The 16,244-nt window shown below is 49.4% G+C and overlaps 1 protein-coding gene across 1 annotated transcript in view; it reads left to right on the top strand.

Annotated features, from left to right (window-relative positions):
• Positions 1 to 16,244, top strand: part of ank3b (ankyrin 3b) — a 310,337-nt gene that overhangs the window by 199,647 nt on the left and 94,446 nt on the right. The window contains exons 5-8 of the mRNA XM_078222927.1: positions 4,216 to 4,314; positions 5,653 to 5,838; positions 7,138 to 7,161; positions 10,937 to 11,035. Of these exons, the coding sequence (XP_078079053.1) occupies positions 4,216 to 4,314; positions 5,653 to 5,838; positions 7,138 to 7,161; positions 10,937 to 11,035 (408 nt within the window). The remainder of the gene's footprint in view (positions 1 to 4,215; positions 4,315 to 5,652; positions 5,839 to 7,137; positions 7,162 to 10,936; positions 11,036 to 16,244) is intronic.

The raw sequence follows: 16,244 nt of genomic DNA, 5'->3' as shown, positions 1-16,244 counted from the left end.
GAGAGGCCCTGCATCCTACCAAGATTCAATCCTCATCTTTTAGTATAGACCACTCCCCAAAGTGTGTGTGTACAGTCCACTCCCCAGTGTGTGTACAGTCCACTCCCCAGTGTGTGTACAGTCCACTCCCCAGTGTGTGTACAGTCCACTCCCCAGTGTGTGTACAGTCCACTCCCCAGTGTGTGTGTACAGCCTGCTCCCAGTGTGTGTGTACAGCCTGCTCCCAGTGTGTGTGTACAGCCTGCTCCCCGGTGTGTGTGTACAGCCCGCTCCCCGGTGTGTGTACACTGCCCACTCCCCAGTGTGTGTACACAGCCCATTCCCCGGTGTGTGTGTACAGCCCACTGCCCCGGTGTGTGTGTACAGCCCGCTCCCCGGTGCGTGTGTGTACAGCCCACTCTGCAGTGTGTGTGTGTACAGCCCACTGCCCAGTGTGTGTGTCCAGCCCACTGCCCAGTGTGTGTGTCCAGCCCACTGCCCAGTGTGTGTGTACAGCCCACTGCCCAGTGTGTGTGTACAGCCCACTGCCCAGTGTGTGCGTACAGCCCACTGCCCAGTGTGTGTGTACAGCCCACTGCCCAGTGTGTGCGTACAGCCCACTGCCCAGTGTGTGCGTACAGCCCGCTCCCCGGTGTGTGTGTACAGTCCACTCCCCAGTGTGTGTGTACAGCCTGCTCCCAGTGTGTGTGTACAGCCTGCTCCCCGGTGTGTGTGTACAGCCCGCTCCCCGGTGTGTGTACACTGCCCACTCCCCAGTGTGTGTACACAGCCCGCTCCCCGGTGTGTGTGTACAGCCCGTTCCCTGGTGTCTGTGTGTACAGCCCATTCCCCGGTGTGTGTGTACAGCCCGCTCCCCGGTGTGTGTGTACAGCCCGCTCCCCGGTGTGTGTGTGTACAGCCCGCTCCGCGGTGTGTGTGTGTACAGCCCACTGCCCAGTGTGTGTGTGTACAGCCCACTCTGCAGTGTGTGTGTGTGTACAGCCCACTGCCCAGTGTGTGTGTGTACAGCCCGCTCCCCGGTGTGTGTGTACAGCCCACTGCCCAGTGTGTGTGTGTACAGCCCACTCCGCGGTGTGTGTGTACAGCCCACTGCCCAGTGTGTGTGTGTGTACAGCCCGCTCCCCGGTGTGTGTGTACAGCCCGCTCCCCGGTGTGTGTGTACAGCCCACTGCCCCAGTGTGTGCGTACAGCCCGCTCCCCAGTGTGTGCGTACAGCCCACTGCCCAGTGTGTGCGTACAGCCCGCTCCCCGGTGTGTGCATACAGCCCACTGCCCAGTGTGTGCGTACAGCCCACTGCCCAGTGTGTGCGTACAGCCCACTGCCCAGTGTGTGCGTACAGCCCACTGCCCAGTGTGTGCATACAGCCCACCCCCCCCGGTGCGCGCGTACGCAGCCCGCCCCCTCCCCTGGTGCGCGCGTACGCAGCCCCCCCCCCCCCCCCCCCGTGCGCGCATACGCAACCCACTCTCCCATATGTGCGTACAGCCCAGACCCCAGTGCGTTTGCAGCCCCCTCCCCGGTGCATGGGTCATCGCTGTTCCATTGTTTGGGTCTTTTATTCTGCTTTGCAGATTCACCAAAGTGATACGAGGACTGAAAGGGTTAAATGATTCAGGCAGTTTGCATACATTAGCTTTATTTGTGTAGGTGTAAGTGGTGATCAGTTAGTGGTGTTTATGTTGATTTAAAGGATTTGATGGTGTGGATAGGGAACCAATTTCCTCCACTGGGAGGGTCCGGAACGAGGGGGCATTAGTTAAATTGAGAGCCGGGCCATTCCGGGGCTTTGCCAGAAAGCCAGTGGCAATGTGGAACTCCTGCCCCTCTGAGATTGCTAGATTGTTGTTGACAGGGGTGTATAAGGTTAGGCTGTTAAGACGGATGAATGCAGTTAAAATACCAATCAGCCACGATCTCGATGAACGATGGAACTGGTTGGAGGGGCTGAATGGCCTCTTCCAGTTCCTGCCTGTCTTGAACTTACTGGAAAGTTCAAACCATAATTTCTCCGAAGTACCGGAACAGCAGTTAAACGTTTAATGGAAAGTTTAAAACATCAGGCGAGTGCGTGTTTATAAACTAATTACTTCACAGAGTAACGGCAGCTGGCAGCATTTATGTTTTGTGGCCGGTTTGCCAATAGACAGCTGCACAAAATGTGGCATCCGGAACCTAATCCACCTTGCACTGCATTCGTGCATTAGCTCCAGTTTGCAGAGGAGCGCTGGAGATGTACGTAACCCTTGATCCCCAGTTCAGTTAGCCCGAGTCTCACTAACTGCATTGTTACGTGCCTGGAATGTGCAACAAGGAAGCTCAGCCTCCACAAGATGGCTTCAAAGCAAAGGGGTTTGATTGTTAAATCAGGATAAAGATGCGTTTGGTTGAAAGCGCACGTTCCATCCACAATCTGATGTTTCACTATCTATTAAAAGCAAGTTGGCTTTACGTTGAAATGGGTGAGAATGAACCAGTTGACTCTCCCAGCTGACGTGCAAAGGTTATATTAAGGTTAAAGCTTAGCCCTGAACACAATGTCTTTCACACAATGGAGGACACCAGCACGGGTGACTCAGTATTCCAAATATTAAAAAAAGGAAGGATTTAACAATTTCCCCTGACGGTATTCAAGAGAAAATCTCTTCAAGTGAATTCATTGATTTAGTTAAGTTTGGTTATCTGTACAGAATTCCTATACGGCTGATCTACAAATGATTTTGGTAAAAAGTTGCTGCTTGAGGTGAATTAATTAAAGGGGCCAGTTGTTCTCTGTCCTGTTACCACTTGCGCTCCAGGAGCTGGCATTAATTATTTGTCCCCATTCTGCTCCCGAAGGGCACTTTGTGTATCTTAACTTCCTCCATTGTCTTTCTGGGTCCCCGCATTGGCAGAGTGCTCAGCAGTGCCACTTGCCTGCGCGTGTACCCCAGGTTTTCCTGCATGTTGGCACTGGGTACAGATCAGGGGGGGGGGCACACAGCCCTTGATCAAACCAGTTCCCTGGGCAGCGGTTTAGGTACCAGCAGTGCTCAGGGTACATGCCAGTGCTGTCTAGATAACTGGTTTCAGTAGAAACTGGGTATGCTGACTCTGCTTCCTTCACACATGGTGACAAATGCTCTGACCCCGAGGTTAATGCTTCCCTCCACTAGGGAACAGCCTGGGAGCTGTGTAGTGGGGGACAATTAAACTAAACCTGCCCACTGAACCCCTCTTAGTCTGCTACCTTCCTGACTGATCCTGATCTAACCTGCTCGTTCGAGTAGACTAGCGGGACAACAGCATGAAGAAAGAGGGACTCTTATTTAAAGATGCAGATTTGGGCCCAATTATGTAATCAAGGCCTTCACCCTGGGGCCTGAGCTAGGGAGGGGAAAATGTCAGCTTCATCAGTAAAAGCTGCTCGGAGTTATCCTCCTACCTGTCCCTGGCCCCCAAGACAAACTTCTCCAGTCTCACAGAATCCCTATGGTGCAGAAGGAGGCCATTCAGCCCATCAAGCCTGCACTGACAACAATCTTACCCAGGCCCTATCTTCATAACTCCACATATTTACGCTGCTAATCCCCCTGACATTAGGGCAATTCAGCATAACCAATCAACCTAACCCACACATCTTTGGACTGTGGGAGGAAACCGGAGCACCCGGAGGAAACCCACGCAGACACGGGGAGAACATGCAAACTCCACACAGAGAGTGACCTAAGCCAGGAATTGAACCCGGGTCCCTGGCGCTGTGAGGCTGCAGTGCTAGCCACTGTGCCACCCTAGTGCCTTTTAATCCTATTGTTTGTTTGAATTTCTTCCTCCCCACCCCTGCTGCCACTACCCTGGGCTGAGAAAATAGAACAGAGAGAATGGTTGAACTCTGACCACCTTATAGGAACAGGAGTTGGCCATTCAGCCCCTCGAGCCAGTTCCTCCCCTCTCCAATTAGATCACGGCTGGTCTGTTTCTCCCCAACTTTCTCTTCAACCGCTTCATGCACTGGGGCATATTCAAAATCCAAAAACTTCAAAGTGAAGAGAAAAGTATTGCAAATGTTGGAAATACAGACGGGTCATTCGCTGCCTCTTAGTCCATAAGTGTGGACAGAGCAAACTAGTCACTCCTGGGATAAAATTCCCCTTTAAGAGAAAAGATGCAGCTTAAAAACTCACCCTAAAGCTTTACAGACTGCCTCAAAGTGACCTTTCTTCTCCCTCAATTTGCAGAATGGCTTCACCCCGTTATACATGGCAGCGCAGGAGAATCACCTTGAAGTAGTGAAGTTTCTTCTCGACAATGGTGCAAGTCAGAGCATCGCGACTGAGGTAAGTTCACGTCTCCATTCTCTCTGTATTGATCAATATAGCCGCAGCACACTTCAGCATTGCTTAAAAACACGGCAACATGGGGGGCACAGCGCATGAAGAGGTTCCTCAGTTGTATTTTCCTTATGAATCACATGGGACATTTTTGGTTTGATAAACCCAAGGCCCACAGCTGTCAGCACAGTGATCGTCCACACACAGCAATGTGAGAAATGGCCAAATCGGGCATTCCCACATCTGGATTGAGGAATCAGTGTTAGCCAGAACATTGGGGAGAGCTCTCCAGTGCTTACTCAAATGGTGCCACAGGACCTTTGATATCCCCTGGAGAGAGCAGGCAGGGTCTCTCATTCAGGAGACAGCAGCTTTGCCAGTGTGGCACTCCCTCAGTATTGCCCTGGAGTGTCAGGATATGTTACATACTCAAGTCTCCATGGGGATTGAACTCAATGCTCTTGGCAAGCACTCCTCCAATGTCAAGATCCACAATCATCACTTCCATTCATGAATTCCTTATCTGGTGAATATTACGGAATAGAATGTGTGAGGTTTTTTTCGTTTGTGGGACATGGGCGTCGCTGGCTGGCCAGCATTTATTGCCCATCCCTAGTTGCCCCTTGAGAAGGTGGTGGTGAGCTGCCTTATTGAATCGCTGCGGTCCATGTGCTGTGGGTTGGCCCACAATGCAGAGTCAAACTCCAAATCAGATGGCTTAATATCTGTTATTGTAAGCAATGTTTGCTGCTGATTATAGGATCGTACAGCTCACAGGCCCATATGCCTCTGCTGGCTTTTTGAAAGGGCAACTCGATTAGTCAACTGATGCAGTGCCAGTGAATGGGAAGGTGGATTTAAACATTTGGCGCGTGTTGTCTGAGGCTCAATGCTACCCGGCCCTCAAGGACAACAACATCACCGAATAATCTCGCTGAGGTGAAGGTAGTGAGTTGGAAACCATTCAGGGAAAGGGACCACCCTGACAGTCACTGGTCAGTGCTGGGAACCTCCTTCATATGGAGAACAAACACTCTTACCAAGCTGAGTTCAAACACTGTCGTTACATGACAAGTTATTTAAATTTATGTGGGATTTACACACAGATCATTCTGCTCTGTACTGGTGTTTCTGCTCCTCCCTCCCTGTTTCATCTCAGTCTTACTGGCAGAACCATCTATTTTTTTGTCCCTGCTGTACTTATCTACTTTCCCCTGAAATCTATTTTTACGCTGTTCATAGCCCTGATTCCACAATCTCACCATTTTCTCGGTAAGCGGGGGGGGGGTCCTCCATACTAACTGTGCCAGGGATATCATTGTGCCTTCTCTTTTCCTCCTGCAGGATGGCTTTACGCCACTGGCTGTCGCGCTCCAGCAAGGCCACGACCAGGTGGTCTCGCTGCTGCTGGAGAACGACACGAAGGGGAAGGTCCGCTTGCCGGCCTTGCACATTGCTGCCCGCAAGGACGACACCAAAGCTGCTGCACTGCTCCTCCAGAACGACCACAATGCTGACGTGGAGTCCAAGGTAAGCCCCGCTCAACACGTGTGTGCTTTACTACAACATGTGGCCTCTCTCTAATCGTAACCCCCTCTGTCTCTCTCTAATTGTGGCCCTTCCGCTCCCTCTATACCTCTCTCGAATCATGGCTCTCTTTCTCTCTCACCTGTGACTGTCTCTCTCTCTCTCTCTGTGTCTCTCTCCAGCCTGTCTTCTCTCTCTCTCTCCCTCTCTCGAATCATGGCACTCCTTCTCTCTCACCTGTGACTGTCTCTCTCTCTCTCTCTCTGTGTCTCTCTCCAACCTGTCTGTCTCTCCCTCACTCTCTCTCTCGAATCATGGCTCTCTTTCTCTCTCACCTGTGACTGTCTCTCTCTCGTTGTCTCTCTCTATTCTGTCTGTCTGTCTGTCTGTCTGTCTCTCTCTCTCTCTAATCGTGGCTCTCTTTCTGTCTCACTCATGACTATCTCTCTCTCTCTCTCACTGTCTCTCTCCAATTTGTCTGTCTGTCTGTCTCTGTCTCTCTCTCTCTCTCTCTAATCATGGCTCTCTTTCTGTCTCACTCATGACTATCTCTCTCTCTCTAACCTGACAATTGTGTTGTCAAGTTAAGATGCACATTCGGAGTAAGCAAAGCAAACACCAAAGTTATGGTCTTTTTTCTTCATTTGTTTTTTGGTACCCTTTAAGGAGGTTGCCTAACCTCCAAGATTGAACAGGAGTCTTCAAGAATTGCAGATTAATGTCCAGAACACCGTTGTGAGTGACCCAGGAGGGTGTTCCAACTCACTTTATTTACAATATTCTGAGCATCCAGTTTGGTAACAAAATACCTGTCCCTTTTCCCATTGGCTTGAGAAGGCCATGATGTGCCAGGATGGATGTGCTTGGAGGTGAATGACAGGAGCCTGGGGGTGGGGTAGCTGGAGGGTAGGTGATGGAACCTCCAGGAATGTGTCCAACCAGAGTTGGCGACCCCGTACCCAGGTTAACAAAAGTAAATGTTTACCAACTCTTTGTTTCCCAGGGGTTCCTGTGATTGCTTTTGTTCTCAAAAAGTTGTGTTGAGTTGTTTTCATTTGCGGGGATATTTTGGCTAATGTTGAGTCGGTGTGCCAGGAATCTTTTCCTCCTCAGCCCTGCCCACTCCGTCTTTTCCTTTCCTCCTCTGTGTTTTGTTGCTGTCTCTACTTCCCCCATTTTGCTTGGATCACTGCTTTCTCTTCTGTTTGTCATCGCAGGGCTTTCGGAGCTCGCATCACCCGTTGGTGAACTAATCCTTCATTTTTCTTTCCTTTCTCTTCTCCGCCCAATGTGCTACCCTAGATGATGGTGAATAGGACCACAGAGGTATATATGTTCTACGCCACCTCACTCATAACCTTTGTGCTGCTACTGCTTCTCCATCTCTCTTTGTTAACTGGCTATGCTTCCTTTTTTTATGATTTGGAGACTTTTAATGGCTTCCGATAACGTAGCATGTCCAAAACTGGAGAAATAGATCAAAGCGCAGGGCTTTCTGCAGTTGGATCTGGGCTGGGGGGGCGTTAGGCACAGAATATTCCCCTGTTATTCCTCCTTCTGTTGCCCCTTTTGAAAGTTGCCAAAGATGGTGAATTTCCCTTCTATCATTTTGATCGGAACACAAACTCAATCGTACACTGACAAGCCGACTGGGCTCTGGCGAGAGTGGCGATGGATTGGATTTGATTGATTATTGTCACGTGTATTAGTATACAGTGAAAAGTATTGTTTCTTGTGCGCTGTACGTGTAATAAATGTTACTGAGAACTGCAGACAGCCCTGATCGAGCGTGCATCCAAGATTGACTTCTTAGGCTGCTGCATGACACTTACCCTGCAAGTGTCAGCAAAGAGGGGCTTTGAGATCCTTAAAAAAGAAACACGGTCACATCCCTTCAACACAGTATCTTTCCCCCCCACCCCCCTCCGCCTCCCCACAGAAAGCATGGCTATGAAACTTGCTGAACGTTTTTGCAAATGCACTTCGAAATTCCAGGATTCCGGTAGTGTGGAGCCCAAATTCTTAGTTGCATGCTCTTAATCACTCAAACACGAGATGCCAAGCCCTGCCTTAACACGACACCGCGATTGAGATGAACCACCTGCCAAGTGGGACTGCATCCCAAATGTATCCGATCACCAACAAAAAAAAAACACAATTGGCGCCGGATTTGATCCGGGTTCTGGGAAAGGGAAGGTCCATTTCATCGATCCAAACACTTGTCAGTTTATGAAACCTCTCCGGCCAGGCCTGGTCACGCACAATAAATAACTGGATAAAAGCAAATTACTGCGGATGCTGGAATCTGAAACCAAAAGAGAAAACGCTGGAAAATCTCAGCAGGTCTGGCAGCATCTGTAAGGAGAGAAAAGAGCTGACGTTTCGAGTCCAGATGACCCTTTGTGAAAGCTAAAAGGTTTAGAAAGTGGGAGATATTTATACTGTGAGATCATCTGGACTCAAAATATCAGCTCTTTTCTCTCCTCACAGACGCTGCCAGACCTGCTGAGATTTTCCAGTTTTTTTTCTCTTGTGGTCACGTAAAAGTCACCTGGATCGTCACCATGTTCTCTTTGCCGCTCCCATAAAGGGGAATGTGCTGTCCCAGACTCCCGGCTGGGAAGAGAGTAAATCCACAATTGACAGTCGTGGGGACTTTGTCAACGCTGGGTCTGCCATGGCGTCTCCATGGGACTGGCTAAGGATGTGGCTGCCAGCTCTAGTATTCTGCTGATGGCTGCAGCAGATGCCTCTGTTGAAAGGGAAATAGCCTCCACTGTGTGAACTACTTGTCACGTTGTGCTAACAGCCCACCTCTCCGACGGGATGGCCTGTACCCTTTGAGCACACTTGGAGCCACAGGCAAGTGATGCATTTTAACTGTGTGGTTTGAGTTTTTACTGCAAGATCCAATAACTGGGTCACCCTCTTTGTTTTTCTGCATATTATATAATCCACGGTGTACAATTCCACTGATGCGTAAGTCACTTTCTATCTTTCAAGCTTTAAAAAGGCTTGATGCAGTGAGTGTTACCTTGCAGATTTTACTGTAGTATGTCCATTTGCACCTGCTTAATGCAAGATTTTGTCTACCCTCCCAGTACAGTAAGTTGACCATACTGGATTGAAAGCCATGCCGTTCCCATGCTGGCGCATAGGGTTAAAGTCCGTGCAAGGTTGTTACACAAGCTGTGTTGCTGGTAAAGGTGAGGGGTGAGCCAGTCCCTAGATAATGGGTTACCACCTAATATTGGTGTAAAGAACTGCTGGAGCACAAACCTCATTGCACACTTGAATCCTCAGCAGAATGTTTCAAATTGACCTCTTTGTAGCCAGCTCACTCCTGCGGGGGTTTGGAGACTACACTTTCGAGTTAGCAGAGGTAATCTTGACTCTGGATGTTATACACATCTCCCCATTTTCATTTTGATCAGCGTCTCGGTTCTGACGGGATTCAATCCTGAAAAAGGCTCTTCTGCAAATCAGTTCATGGGACAAGGTCTGGAGCTGGGACGAGTGACAAACTATTATCACTTTGTTAAACCCATGCGTTCATGGTGAATTGGCACTGCTGCCTCGCAGCGCCAGGGACCCGGGTTCAAGAACAAAGAACAATACAGCACAGGAACAGGCCCTTCGGCCCTCCAAGGCCGCGCCGCTCCCTGGTCCAAACTAGACCATTCTAAATTCCCTGGATGGGTCACTATCTGTGCAGAGTCTGCACGTTCTCCCCGTGTCTGCGTGGGTTTCCTCCGGATGCTCCGGTATCGTCGCACAGTCTGAAAGACGTGCTGGTTAGGTGCATTGGCCATGCTAAATTCTCCCTCAGTGTACCCCCGAACAGGTGCCGGAGTGTGGCGACCAGAGGATTTTCACAGTAACTTCATTGCAGTGTTAATGTAAGCCTACTTGTGACACTAATAAATAAAATAAACTGAAATTCTGCTGCCTTTGGGTTACAAAAAAAAGGGGAGTAATGCAGCAGAACATGCAAATGTAAGAAATTCATTAAACACCAGTCACATAAACTGTGAGACATGCTGGCATTCAGGGGAGGATCCCTTTCAGAATTGCAGAGTGTGGAATTTAACAAAATTAACACTTGTTCCGCAGCCTGGCTTGTAGAGGGAATCTTCTAACATTGTTCCTTTACTGTGAATTTATATTCCTGTTAATATACTGCCAGGGATTATCAGAGGTTCTGTTGAACCCACGTCCCAAACAAGATCTGTACTTCCAGCTCATTCACTTTGTGCAAACCTCTCCCGTGTGGATGTTTCCGGAGATCATCAAACCCACACAAACATCCAGAGAGACTGGGAGTGGGCAGCACGATGGCACACTGGTTAGCGCTGCTGCCTCACAACACCAGGGACCCAGGTTCAATTCCAGCCTCGGGTAACTGTGCGGAGTCTGCACGTTCTCCCCGTGTCTGCGTGGGTTTCCTCCAGGTGATCTGGGTTCCTCCCACAGTCTGAAAGCTGTGCTGGTTAGGTGATTGGCCGTGCTAAATTCTCCCTCAGTGTACCCGAACAGGCACCAGAGTGTGGAGACCAGGGGATTTTCACAGTAACTTCATTGCAGTGTTGATGTAAGCCTACTTGTCACACTAATAAACTTTAAACTTTCGATATGCAGGGCTGTTGGATAATTGCTGCCATAAGGGGACAGGGTGAATCCTCACAGATGCACGGGGTTACGGGGAGAGAGCCTGGGTAAGATATTCTGTCAGAGTCGGTGTAGACTCGATGGGCTGAACGGCCTCCTTCTGCACTGTAGGGATTCCGTGTGTGGCCCCTCCAGGTTGTGATCGAGCGCTCACCGCACCTCAGGACTTGCAGACCTCCTTCACCTTGAGTTACTGAAGGCACTGACCGACTGACACTGGAGTAAAGCGCAGGTGGTTCTTTGTGTAGCAGTGGCAAACCAAACAGGGCCTGGAGTGAGGATGTGGCATTGCTGAGTTCTGTCTGTGGGGCTAAGTGCACATCCTCAGCTAACCAGCAACTGCTTAAAAAGCCTGTGGTGAATAAAGTGCCTTTGAGGCTGATGTTCATAATGGCAGCAAAACTGAAAGCTGAAAATCTTTTCTTTCTTTCAGAGTGGTTTTACTCCTCTCCATATAGCTGCTCACTACGGGAATATAAATGTAGCAACACTCTTACTGAATCGAGGTGCTGCTGTAGATTTCACAGCCAGGGTAAGATGCTGAATTGTGATTCACCTTCTTCCGATTAACACTTTAATACGTTTTCTCCTGTACCTCCTTCATACTTTCCCCCTGCAGGTCTCGCGTCAAAGATCTGCCAAGGTAAACATGCGAGCGTGGTGTTTGTCCGAACGTGAGATTTAGTGCCATGTGTTGTGAAAGAGATCCTCTGTGAAATGATGCCATTTGTTGAAGTAGCTGCATCAATAATGTGCTGTCTCTCACGGTCAGTTAATGGAACATCGCTCCTTTCAGACAGAAAATGACAGCACAATTGAGAGGAAGGTTTGCAGGAATTTACTCCACCTAATGGCCAGAGTGCGCCACTACCCTGACAGTTGTTAAAACCGAATGGAAAATGTCTGCAAGGCATTTTGGGCAAAGGTGTGACAGATATTGTGGCTCCATAAGGTGAAGCTAGCACGTGCCTCATGCAGATGTTGTGGGACACGGTTTGCGAGAATCGGAGGTATGATGCGGTAAGGGCAGAACGTTTGGATGGACCTCGGACCCACGTTCTCTCAGCTCTCCATCTCCGGGGGTAGGGGGCCTTGTGGCACAATGGGTAGTGGCACAATGGGTAGCGCCCCTACCACCGGGCCAGAAACTCTGGGTTCGAGTCCAACATCAGGACTTGTTGGCCACGGGAGAAGCGTTCATAATCAGCTCAGGAATCCTTCCATCGCTTCCCCCAAAGAGTGAAGAAGCAGTGTGGGTGTGAAGATACGCTAACAACCACTGGGGGGATTTCCTCAACTCTGTTTGAGGCAGATTCTGCTTCTGCTCCGTGACAACCACCGGAATCCTGCTTCAGAGGAGAGACCTTCACAAATCAATCATACTCCTGCCCTCGAACCACAGTGTTCCCTTTGAAAGTGTACAGTTAAATTAGTCATGGCGGCACAGTGGTTAGCACTGCTGCCTCTCAGTGCCAGGGTTCGATCCCGGTCTCGGGTCACTGTCTGCGTGCAGTCTGCACGTTCTCCCCGTGTCTGCGTAGGTTTCCTCCCACAGTCCAAAAGACGTGCTGGTTAGGTGCATTGGCCATGCTAAATTCTCCCTCAGTGCACCTGAACAGGCGCCAGAGTGTGGAGACAGTACCTTCATTGCAGTGTTAATGTAAGGTTACTTGTGACACTAATAAATAAAATAAGCACTTGAAGAAATAGGCGAATTGTCCATCTGACTGGCCAGGGCCACAATCTGAATCTATTTAAACATTTGGAGGACAGCCGTTCCTCAGTACCCATCTCCACCCCTGACCCCATAACCTGGACAATGCGTCCTCTCGTCATCAGGCCATGTACTTATTAATGCTCTTCTGCCGAGAGGCAGTGGTTGGCAGTGGGGCTGGCCAGATGAGGGAGTATGATCTGTAACTGTTTAAAGAACAAGGAACCTAAGCGCATGTCTTTATTCCATGGGCAGCACGGTAGCACAGTGGTTAGCACTGCTGCTTCACAGCTCCAGCGACCTGGGTTCAAATCCCAGCTCGGGTCACTGTCTGTGTGGAGTTTGCACATTCTCCTCATGTCTGCGTGGGTTTCCTCCGGGTGCTCCGGTTTCCTCCCACAGTCCAAAGATGTGCGGGCTAGGTTGATTGGCCATTCTAAAAATTGCCCCTTCGCATCCTGGGATGCATAGGTTAGCGAGATTAGTGGGTAAATATGTAGGGATATGGGGATAGAGCCTGGGCGGGATTGTGGTCGGTACAGACTCAATGGGCCGAATGGCCGCTTTTTGCACTGTAGGATTCTATGATTCTATTCATTCCCAGGCTGTCAGCATCACTGGCAAGGCCAATCCTTATTGCCCATACATTGAGGTGATGGTAGTCGACTGCCTTCTTGAACCATCAGATATGGTTTTGATACAACTGAATGAATTGCGAGGCCACTTGCCCAGGGCAGTTAAGAGGCAGTCACACTGATGTGAAGTATGGGGTCATATATAGGCCTAACCAGTCAGGCACAGCCGAAAACATTGTTATTGACCCAGCTGGCTTCTAACAACAATCGGGGTATCTGCAAGGCCACTTTTACTGGTCCCAACTTTTACAATTTCCAATTCATCTGAAAAGATTGACTGTAAATGGTAGGCTTTGAACTTGCATTCCCTGGATTATATCTTTGCAAAGATTGGAAAAGCTCAAAAACTGCGAGTAGAATGAATGGTACAGTTTCAGTGCAGCATTGTGAGGTTGAATCACTTGTGTATGCTGCCTTGGCAATGAGGGGAGGTAGGAGCCACATGGTTTGACATTATCCCTGTGGCACTGTGTTGCCCGTCCCTGTGCACGGTGGCACAGTGGTTAGCACTGCTGCCTCACAGGGACCCGGGTTCGATTCCCGGCTTGGGTCACTGTCTGTGTAGAGTCTGCACGTTCTCCCCCTGTCTCTCTGGGTTTCCTTCGGATGCTCCGGTTTCCTCACACAGTCGAAAGAGGTGCAGGTTAGGTGGATTGGCCATGCTAAATTGCTCCTTAGTGTCAGAGGGCTTAGCAGGGTAAATATGTGGGGTTATGGGGATAGGGCCTGGGTGGGATTGTGGTTGGTGCAAGCTTGATGGGTCAAATGGCCTCCTTCTGCACTGTAGGGATTCTATGATCTGTGGTGCTGCTGCACGATGGCCAGCTGCCTGGCCCAGGTGTTGGGGAATTGGAGCAAGACTCAGCCCAAAGCACAGCACAACATGTGGTTAGCTCAAGCCACACAGGCAGGCAGAGGCCTGGAGGGACATTTACCACCCTCCCCCTTTGGCTTTTGGCTCTGCTTATCCCAGAAAGTCAAGGGGGACCGTGGAGGAAACAACACTACAGACAAAACGAGTGGATCGCTCGTTTCTCATCTGTTCATTTTCTAACTGCCTTCCCAAGGCGCCCCAGCAGGCTCCTTCCTGCCTGTAGGCCTCAGCAGCTTTGCTGTCAGATTTACATTATCCTTCAGAGCCTCCTTCGACACTGGGGCACTTTGTGTCCTGTGCTTTGATGGAAACTTCCTGAACAGCAGGCTGGGCAGAATATTACCTATCATTCAACAACGATAACTGGAAGTGTTTTGTATGAATAAGGAGCAAGTCAGTTTGACTGGAAGTGTAAATGGTGGGCTAGGGATTATGGTCTTAGATGAGAGCTTTTGAGGTTTGAGTTGGTGGAGGGGTGTGTGGGGGAGTGGAGGGGGGGGGAGTGGAGTGGGATGGGGGTGATGGTGAGGCACACACTACAACTGCCCTCAGCACCCCTAAGGTAGAGAATGGAAAAATGAGCTTGGATACCTGACACCCAATCACAATGTGGGGATGCCGGCGTTGGACTGGGGTAAACACAGTAAGAAGTCTCACAACACCAGGTTAAAGTCCAACAGGTTTATTTGGTAGCAAAAGCCACTAGCTTTCGGAGCACTGCTCAATTGAGTGTGTGTCTTTATATGCCCTGTTTGTGAACAGAACTCCCACTCACCTGACGAAGGAGCAGCGCTCCGAAAGCTAGGGGCTTTTGCTACCAAATAAACCTGTTGGACTTTAACCTGGTGTTGTGAGACTTCTTACTGTGTTTACCCAATCACAAACCAGTGGAAATGTTTGTTTTGATTTGATTTGATTTATTATTGTCACATGTATTGGGATACAGTGAAATGTATTGTTTCTTGCGCACTATACAGACAAAGCATACCATTCATAGAGAAGGAAAGGAGAGAGTGCAGAATGTAGTATTACAGTCATAGCTCGGGTGTAGAGATAGATCAACTTCGTGCGAGGCAGGTCCATTCAAAAGTCTGATGGCAGCTGGGAAGAAGCTGTTCTTGAGTCAGTTGGTACAAGACCTCAGATTTTTGTATCTTTTTCCCGATGGAAGAAGATGGAAAAGAGAATGTCTGAGGCCCGTGGGGTCCTTAATTATGCTGGCTGTTTTGTCGAGGCAGTGGGAAGTGTAGACAGAGTCAATGGATGGAAGGCTGGTTTGCGTGATGGGCTGGGCTACATTCACGACCTTTTGTAGTTTCTTGCGGTCTTGGGCAGAGCAGGAGCCATACCAAGCTGTGATACAACCAGAAAGAATGTTTTCTATGGTGCATCTGTCAAGGTTGGTGAGAGTCGTAGCTGACATGCCAAATTTCCTTAGTCTTCTGAGAAAGTAGAGGCGTTGATGGGCTTTCTTAACTATAGTGTCGGCATGGGGGGACTAGGACAGGTTGTTGGTGGACTGGACACCTAGAAACAGGAGTGGAGCAGCGGATCAAGTTCAGTTGTGAAGGTTCCAGCAGTCAAACAGCCTTGCTGGGCATTTGCAGTCAGACAAAAGCAAATTACTGCGGATGCTGGAATCTGAAACCAAAAGAGAAAATGCTGGAAAATCTCAGCAGGTCTGGCAGCATCTGTAAGGAGAGAAAAGAGCTGACTTTTCGAGTCCAGGTGACCCTTTGTCAAAGCATTTGCATTTAGACCTTGTGGGTAAAAAATAGCCATTGGTTGCGGATTTTGGTGGTGCTGCCACAGTGCATCAGGCAGTAAGTGTCCCAAGGAGAGGGCTTGAAAGGGTTGATTGCACTAACAAGGTTGTATTCCCTTGAATACAGAGGATGAAGGGGTGCACTAATTGGGGGGGGCGGTTGGTTAAGACTATTAAGGGATTTGATCGGGAGCTAAAAATGAAAGTATTTCCACTGGGGAAATCCAGAACAAAAAATTATAACCTTAAAATGATAGCTCGTCCTTTCAGGAGTGATGCTAGCAACCATTCATTCATCCAAAGGTAATGTAAACCTGAAACACTCTATCCAACTCCCTCTGCAAAATAAACACTCATGAAGCTAGGGTCAATTGAAAATCTGAGAACTGAGCTGGAGACTTTTTTGTTGGTCGGGGTATCAGGGGTTATAGATTACCGGCAGATAAATGGAGTAAAGACACACATCAGCCACGCCCACATTGAATGACAGGATAGACTGAGAGAATGGCTTCCTTGTGTCCCTCGGTCCCAAGAACATTGATGGAGGTGCTTTGAGCGGTCTGGCATTCAATCCAGCCCAGTGTAGAATGTGAAGATCATTGGAGGAAGGAATGTGCGGAGTTTGCACATTCTCCCCGTGTCTGCGTGGGTTTCCTCCGGGGGCTCCGGTTTCCTCCCACACTCCAAAGTGTGCGGGTTAGGTGGATTGACCATGCTAGTGTCAGGGGGACTAGCTAGGGTAAATAATTGGAG

The sequence above is a fragment of the Mustelus asterias genome, chromosome 11, assembly GCF_964213995.1.
Source record: "Mustelus asterias chromosome 11, sMusAst1.hap1.1, whole genome shotgun sequence".
In the NCBI taxonomy this organism is placed as follows: domain Eukaryota; kingdom Metazoa; phylum Chordata; class Chondrichthyes; order Carcharhiniformes; family Triakidae; genus Mustelus; species Mustelus asterias.
The sequence above is the reverse complement of the archived record's forward strand: the minus strand, read 5'-3'. Positions and strand labels throughout refer to the sequence as shown.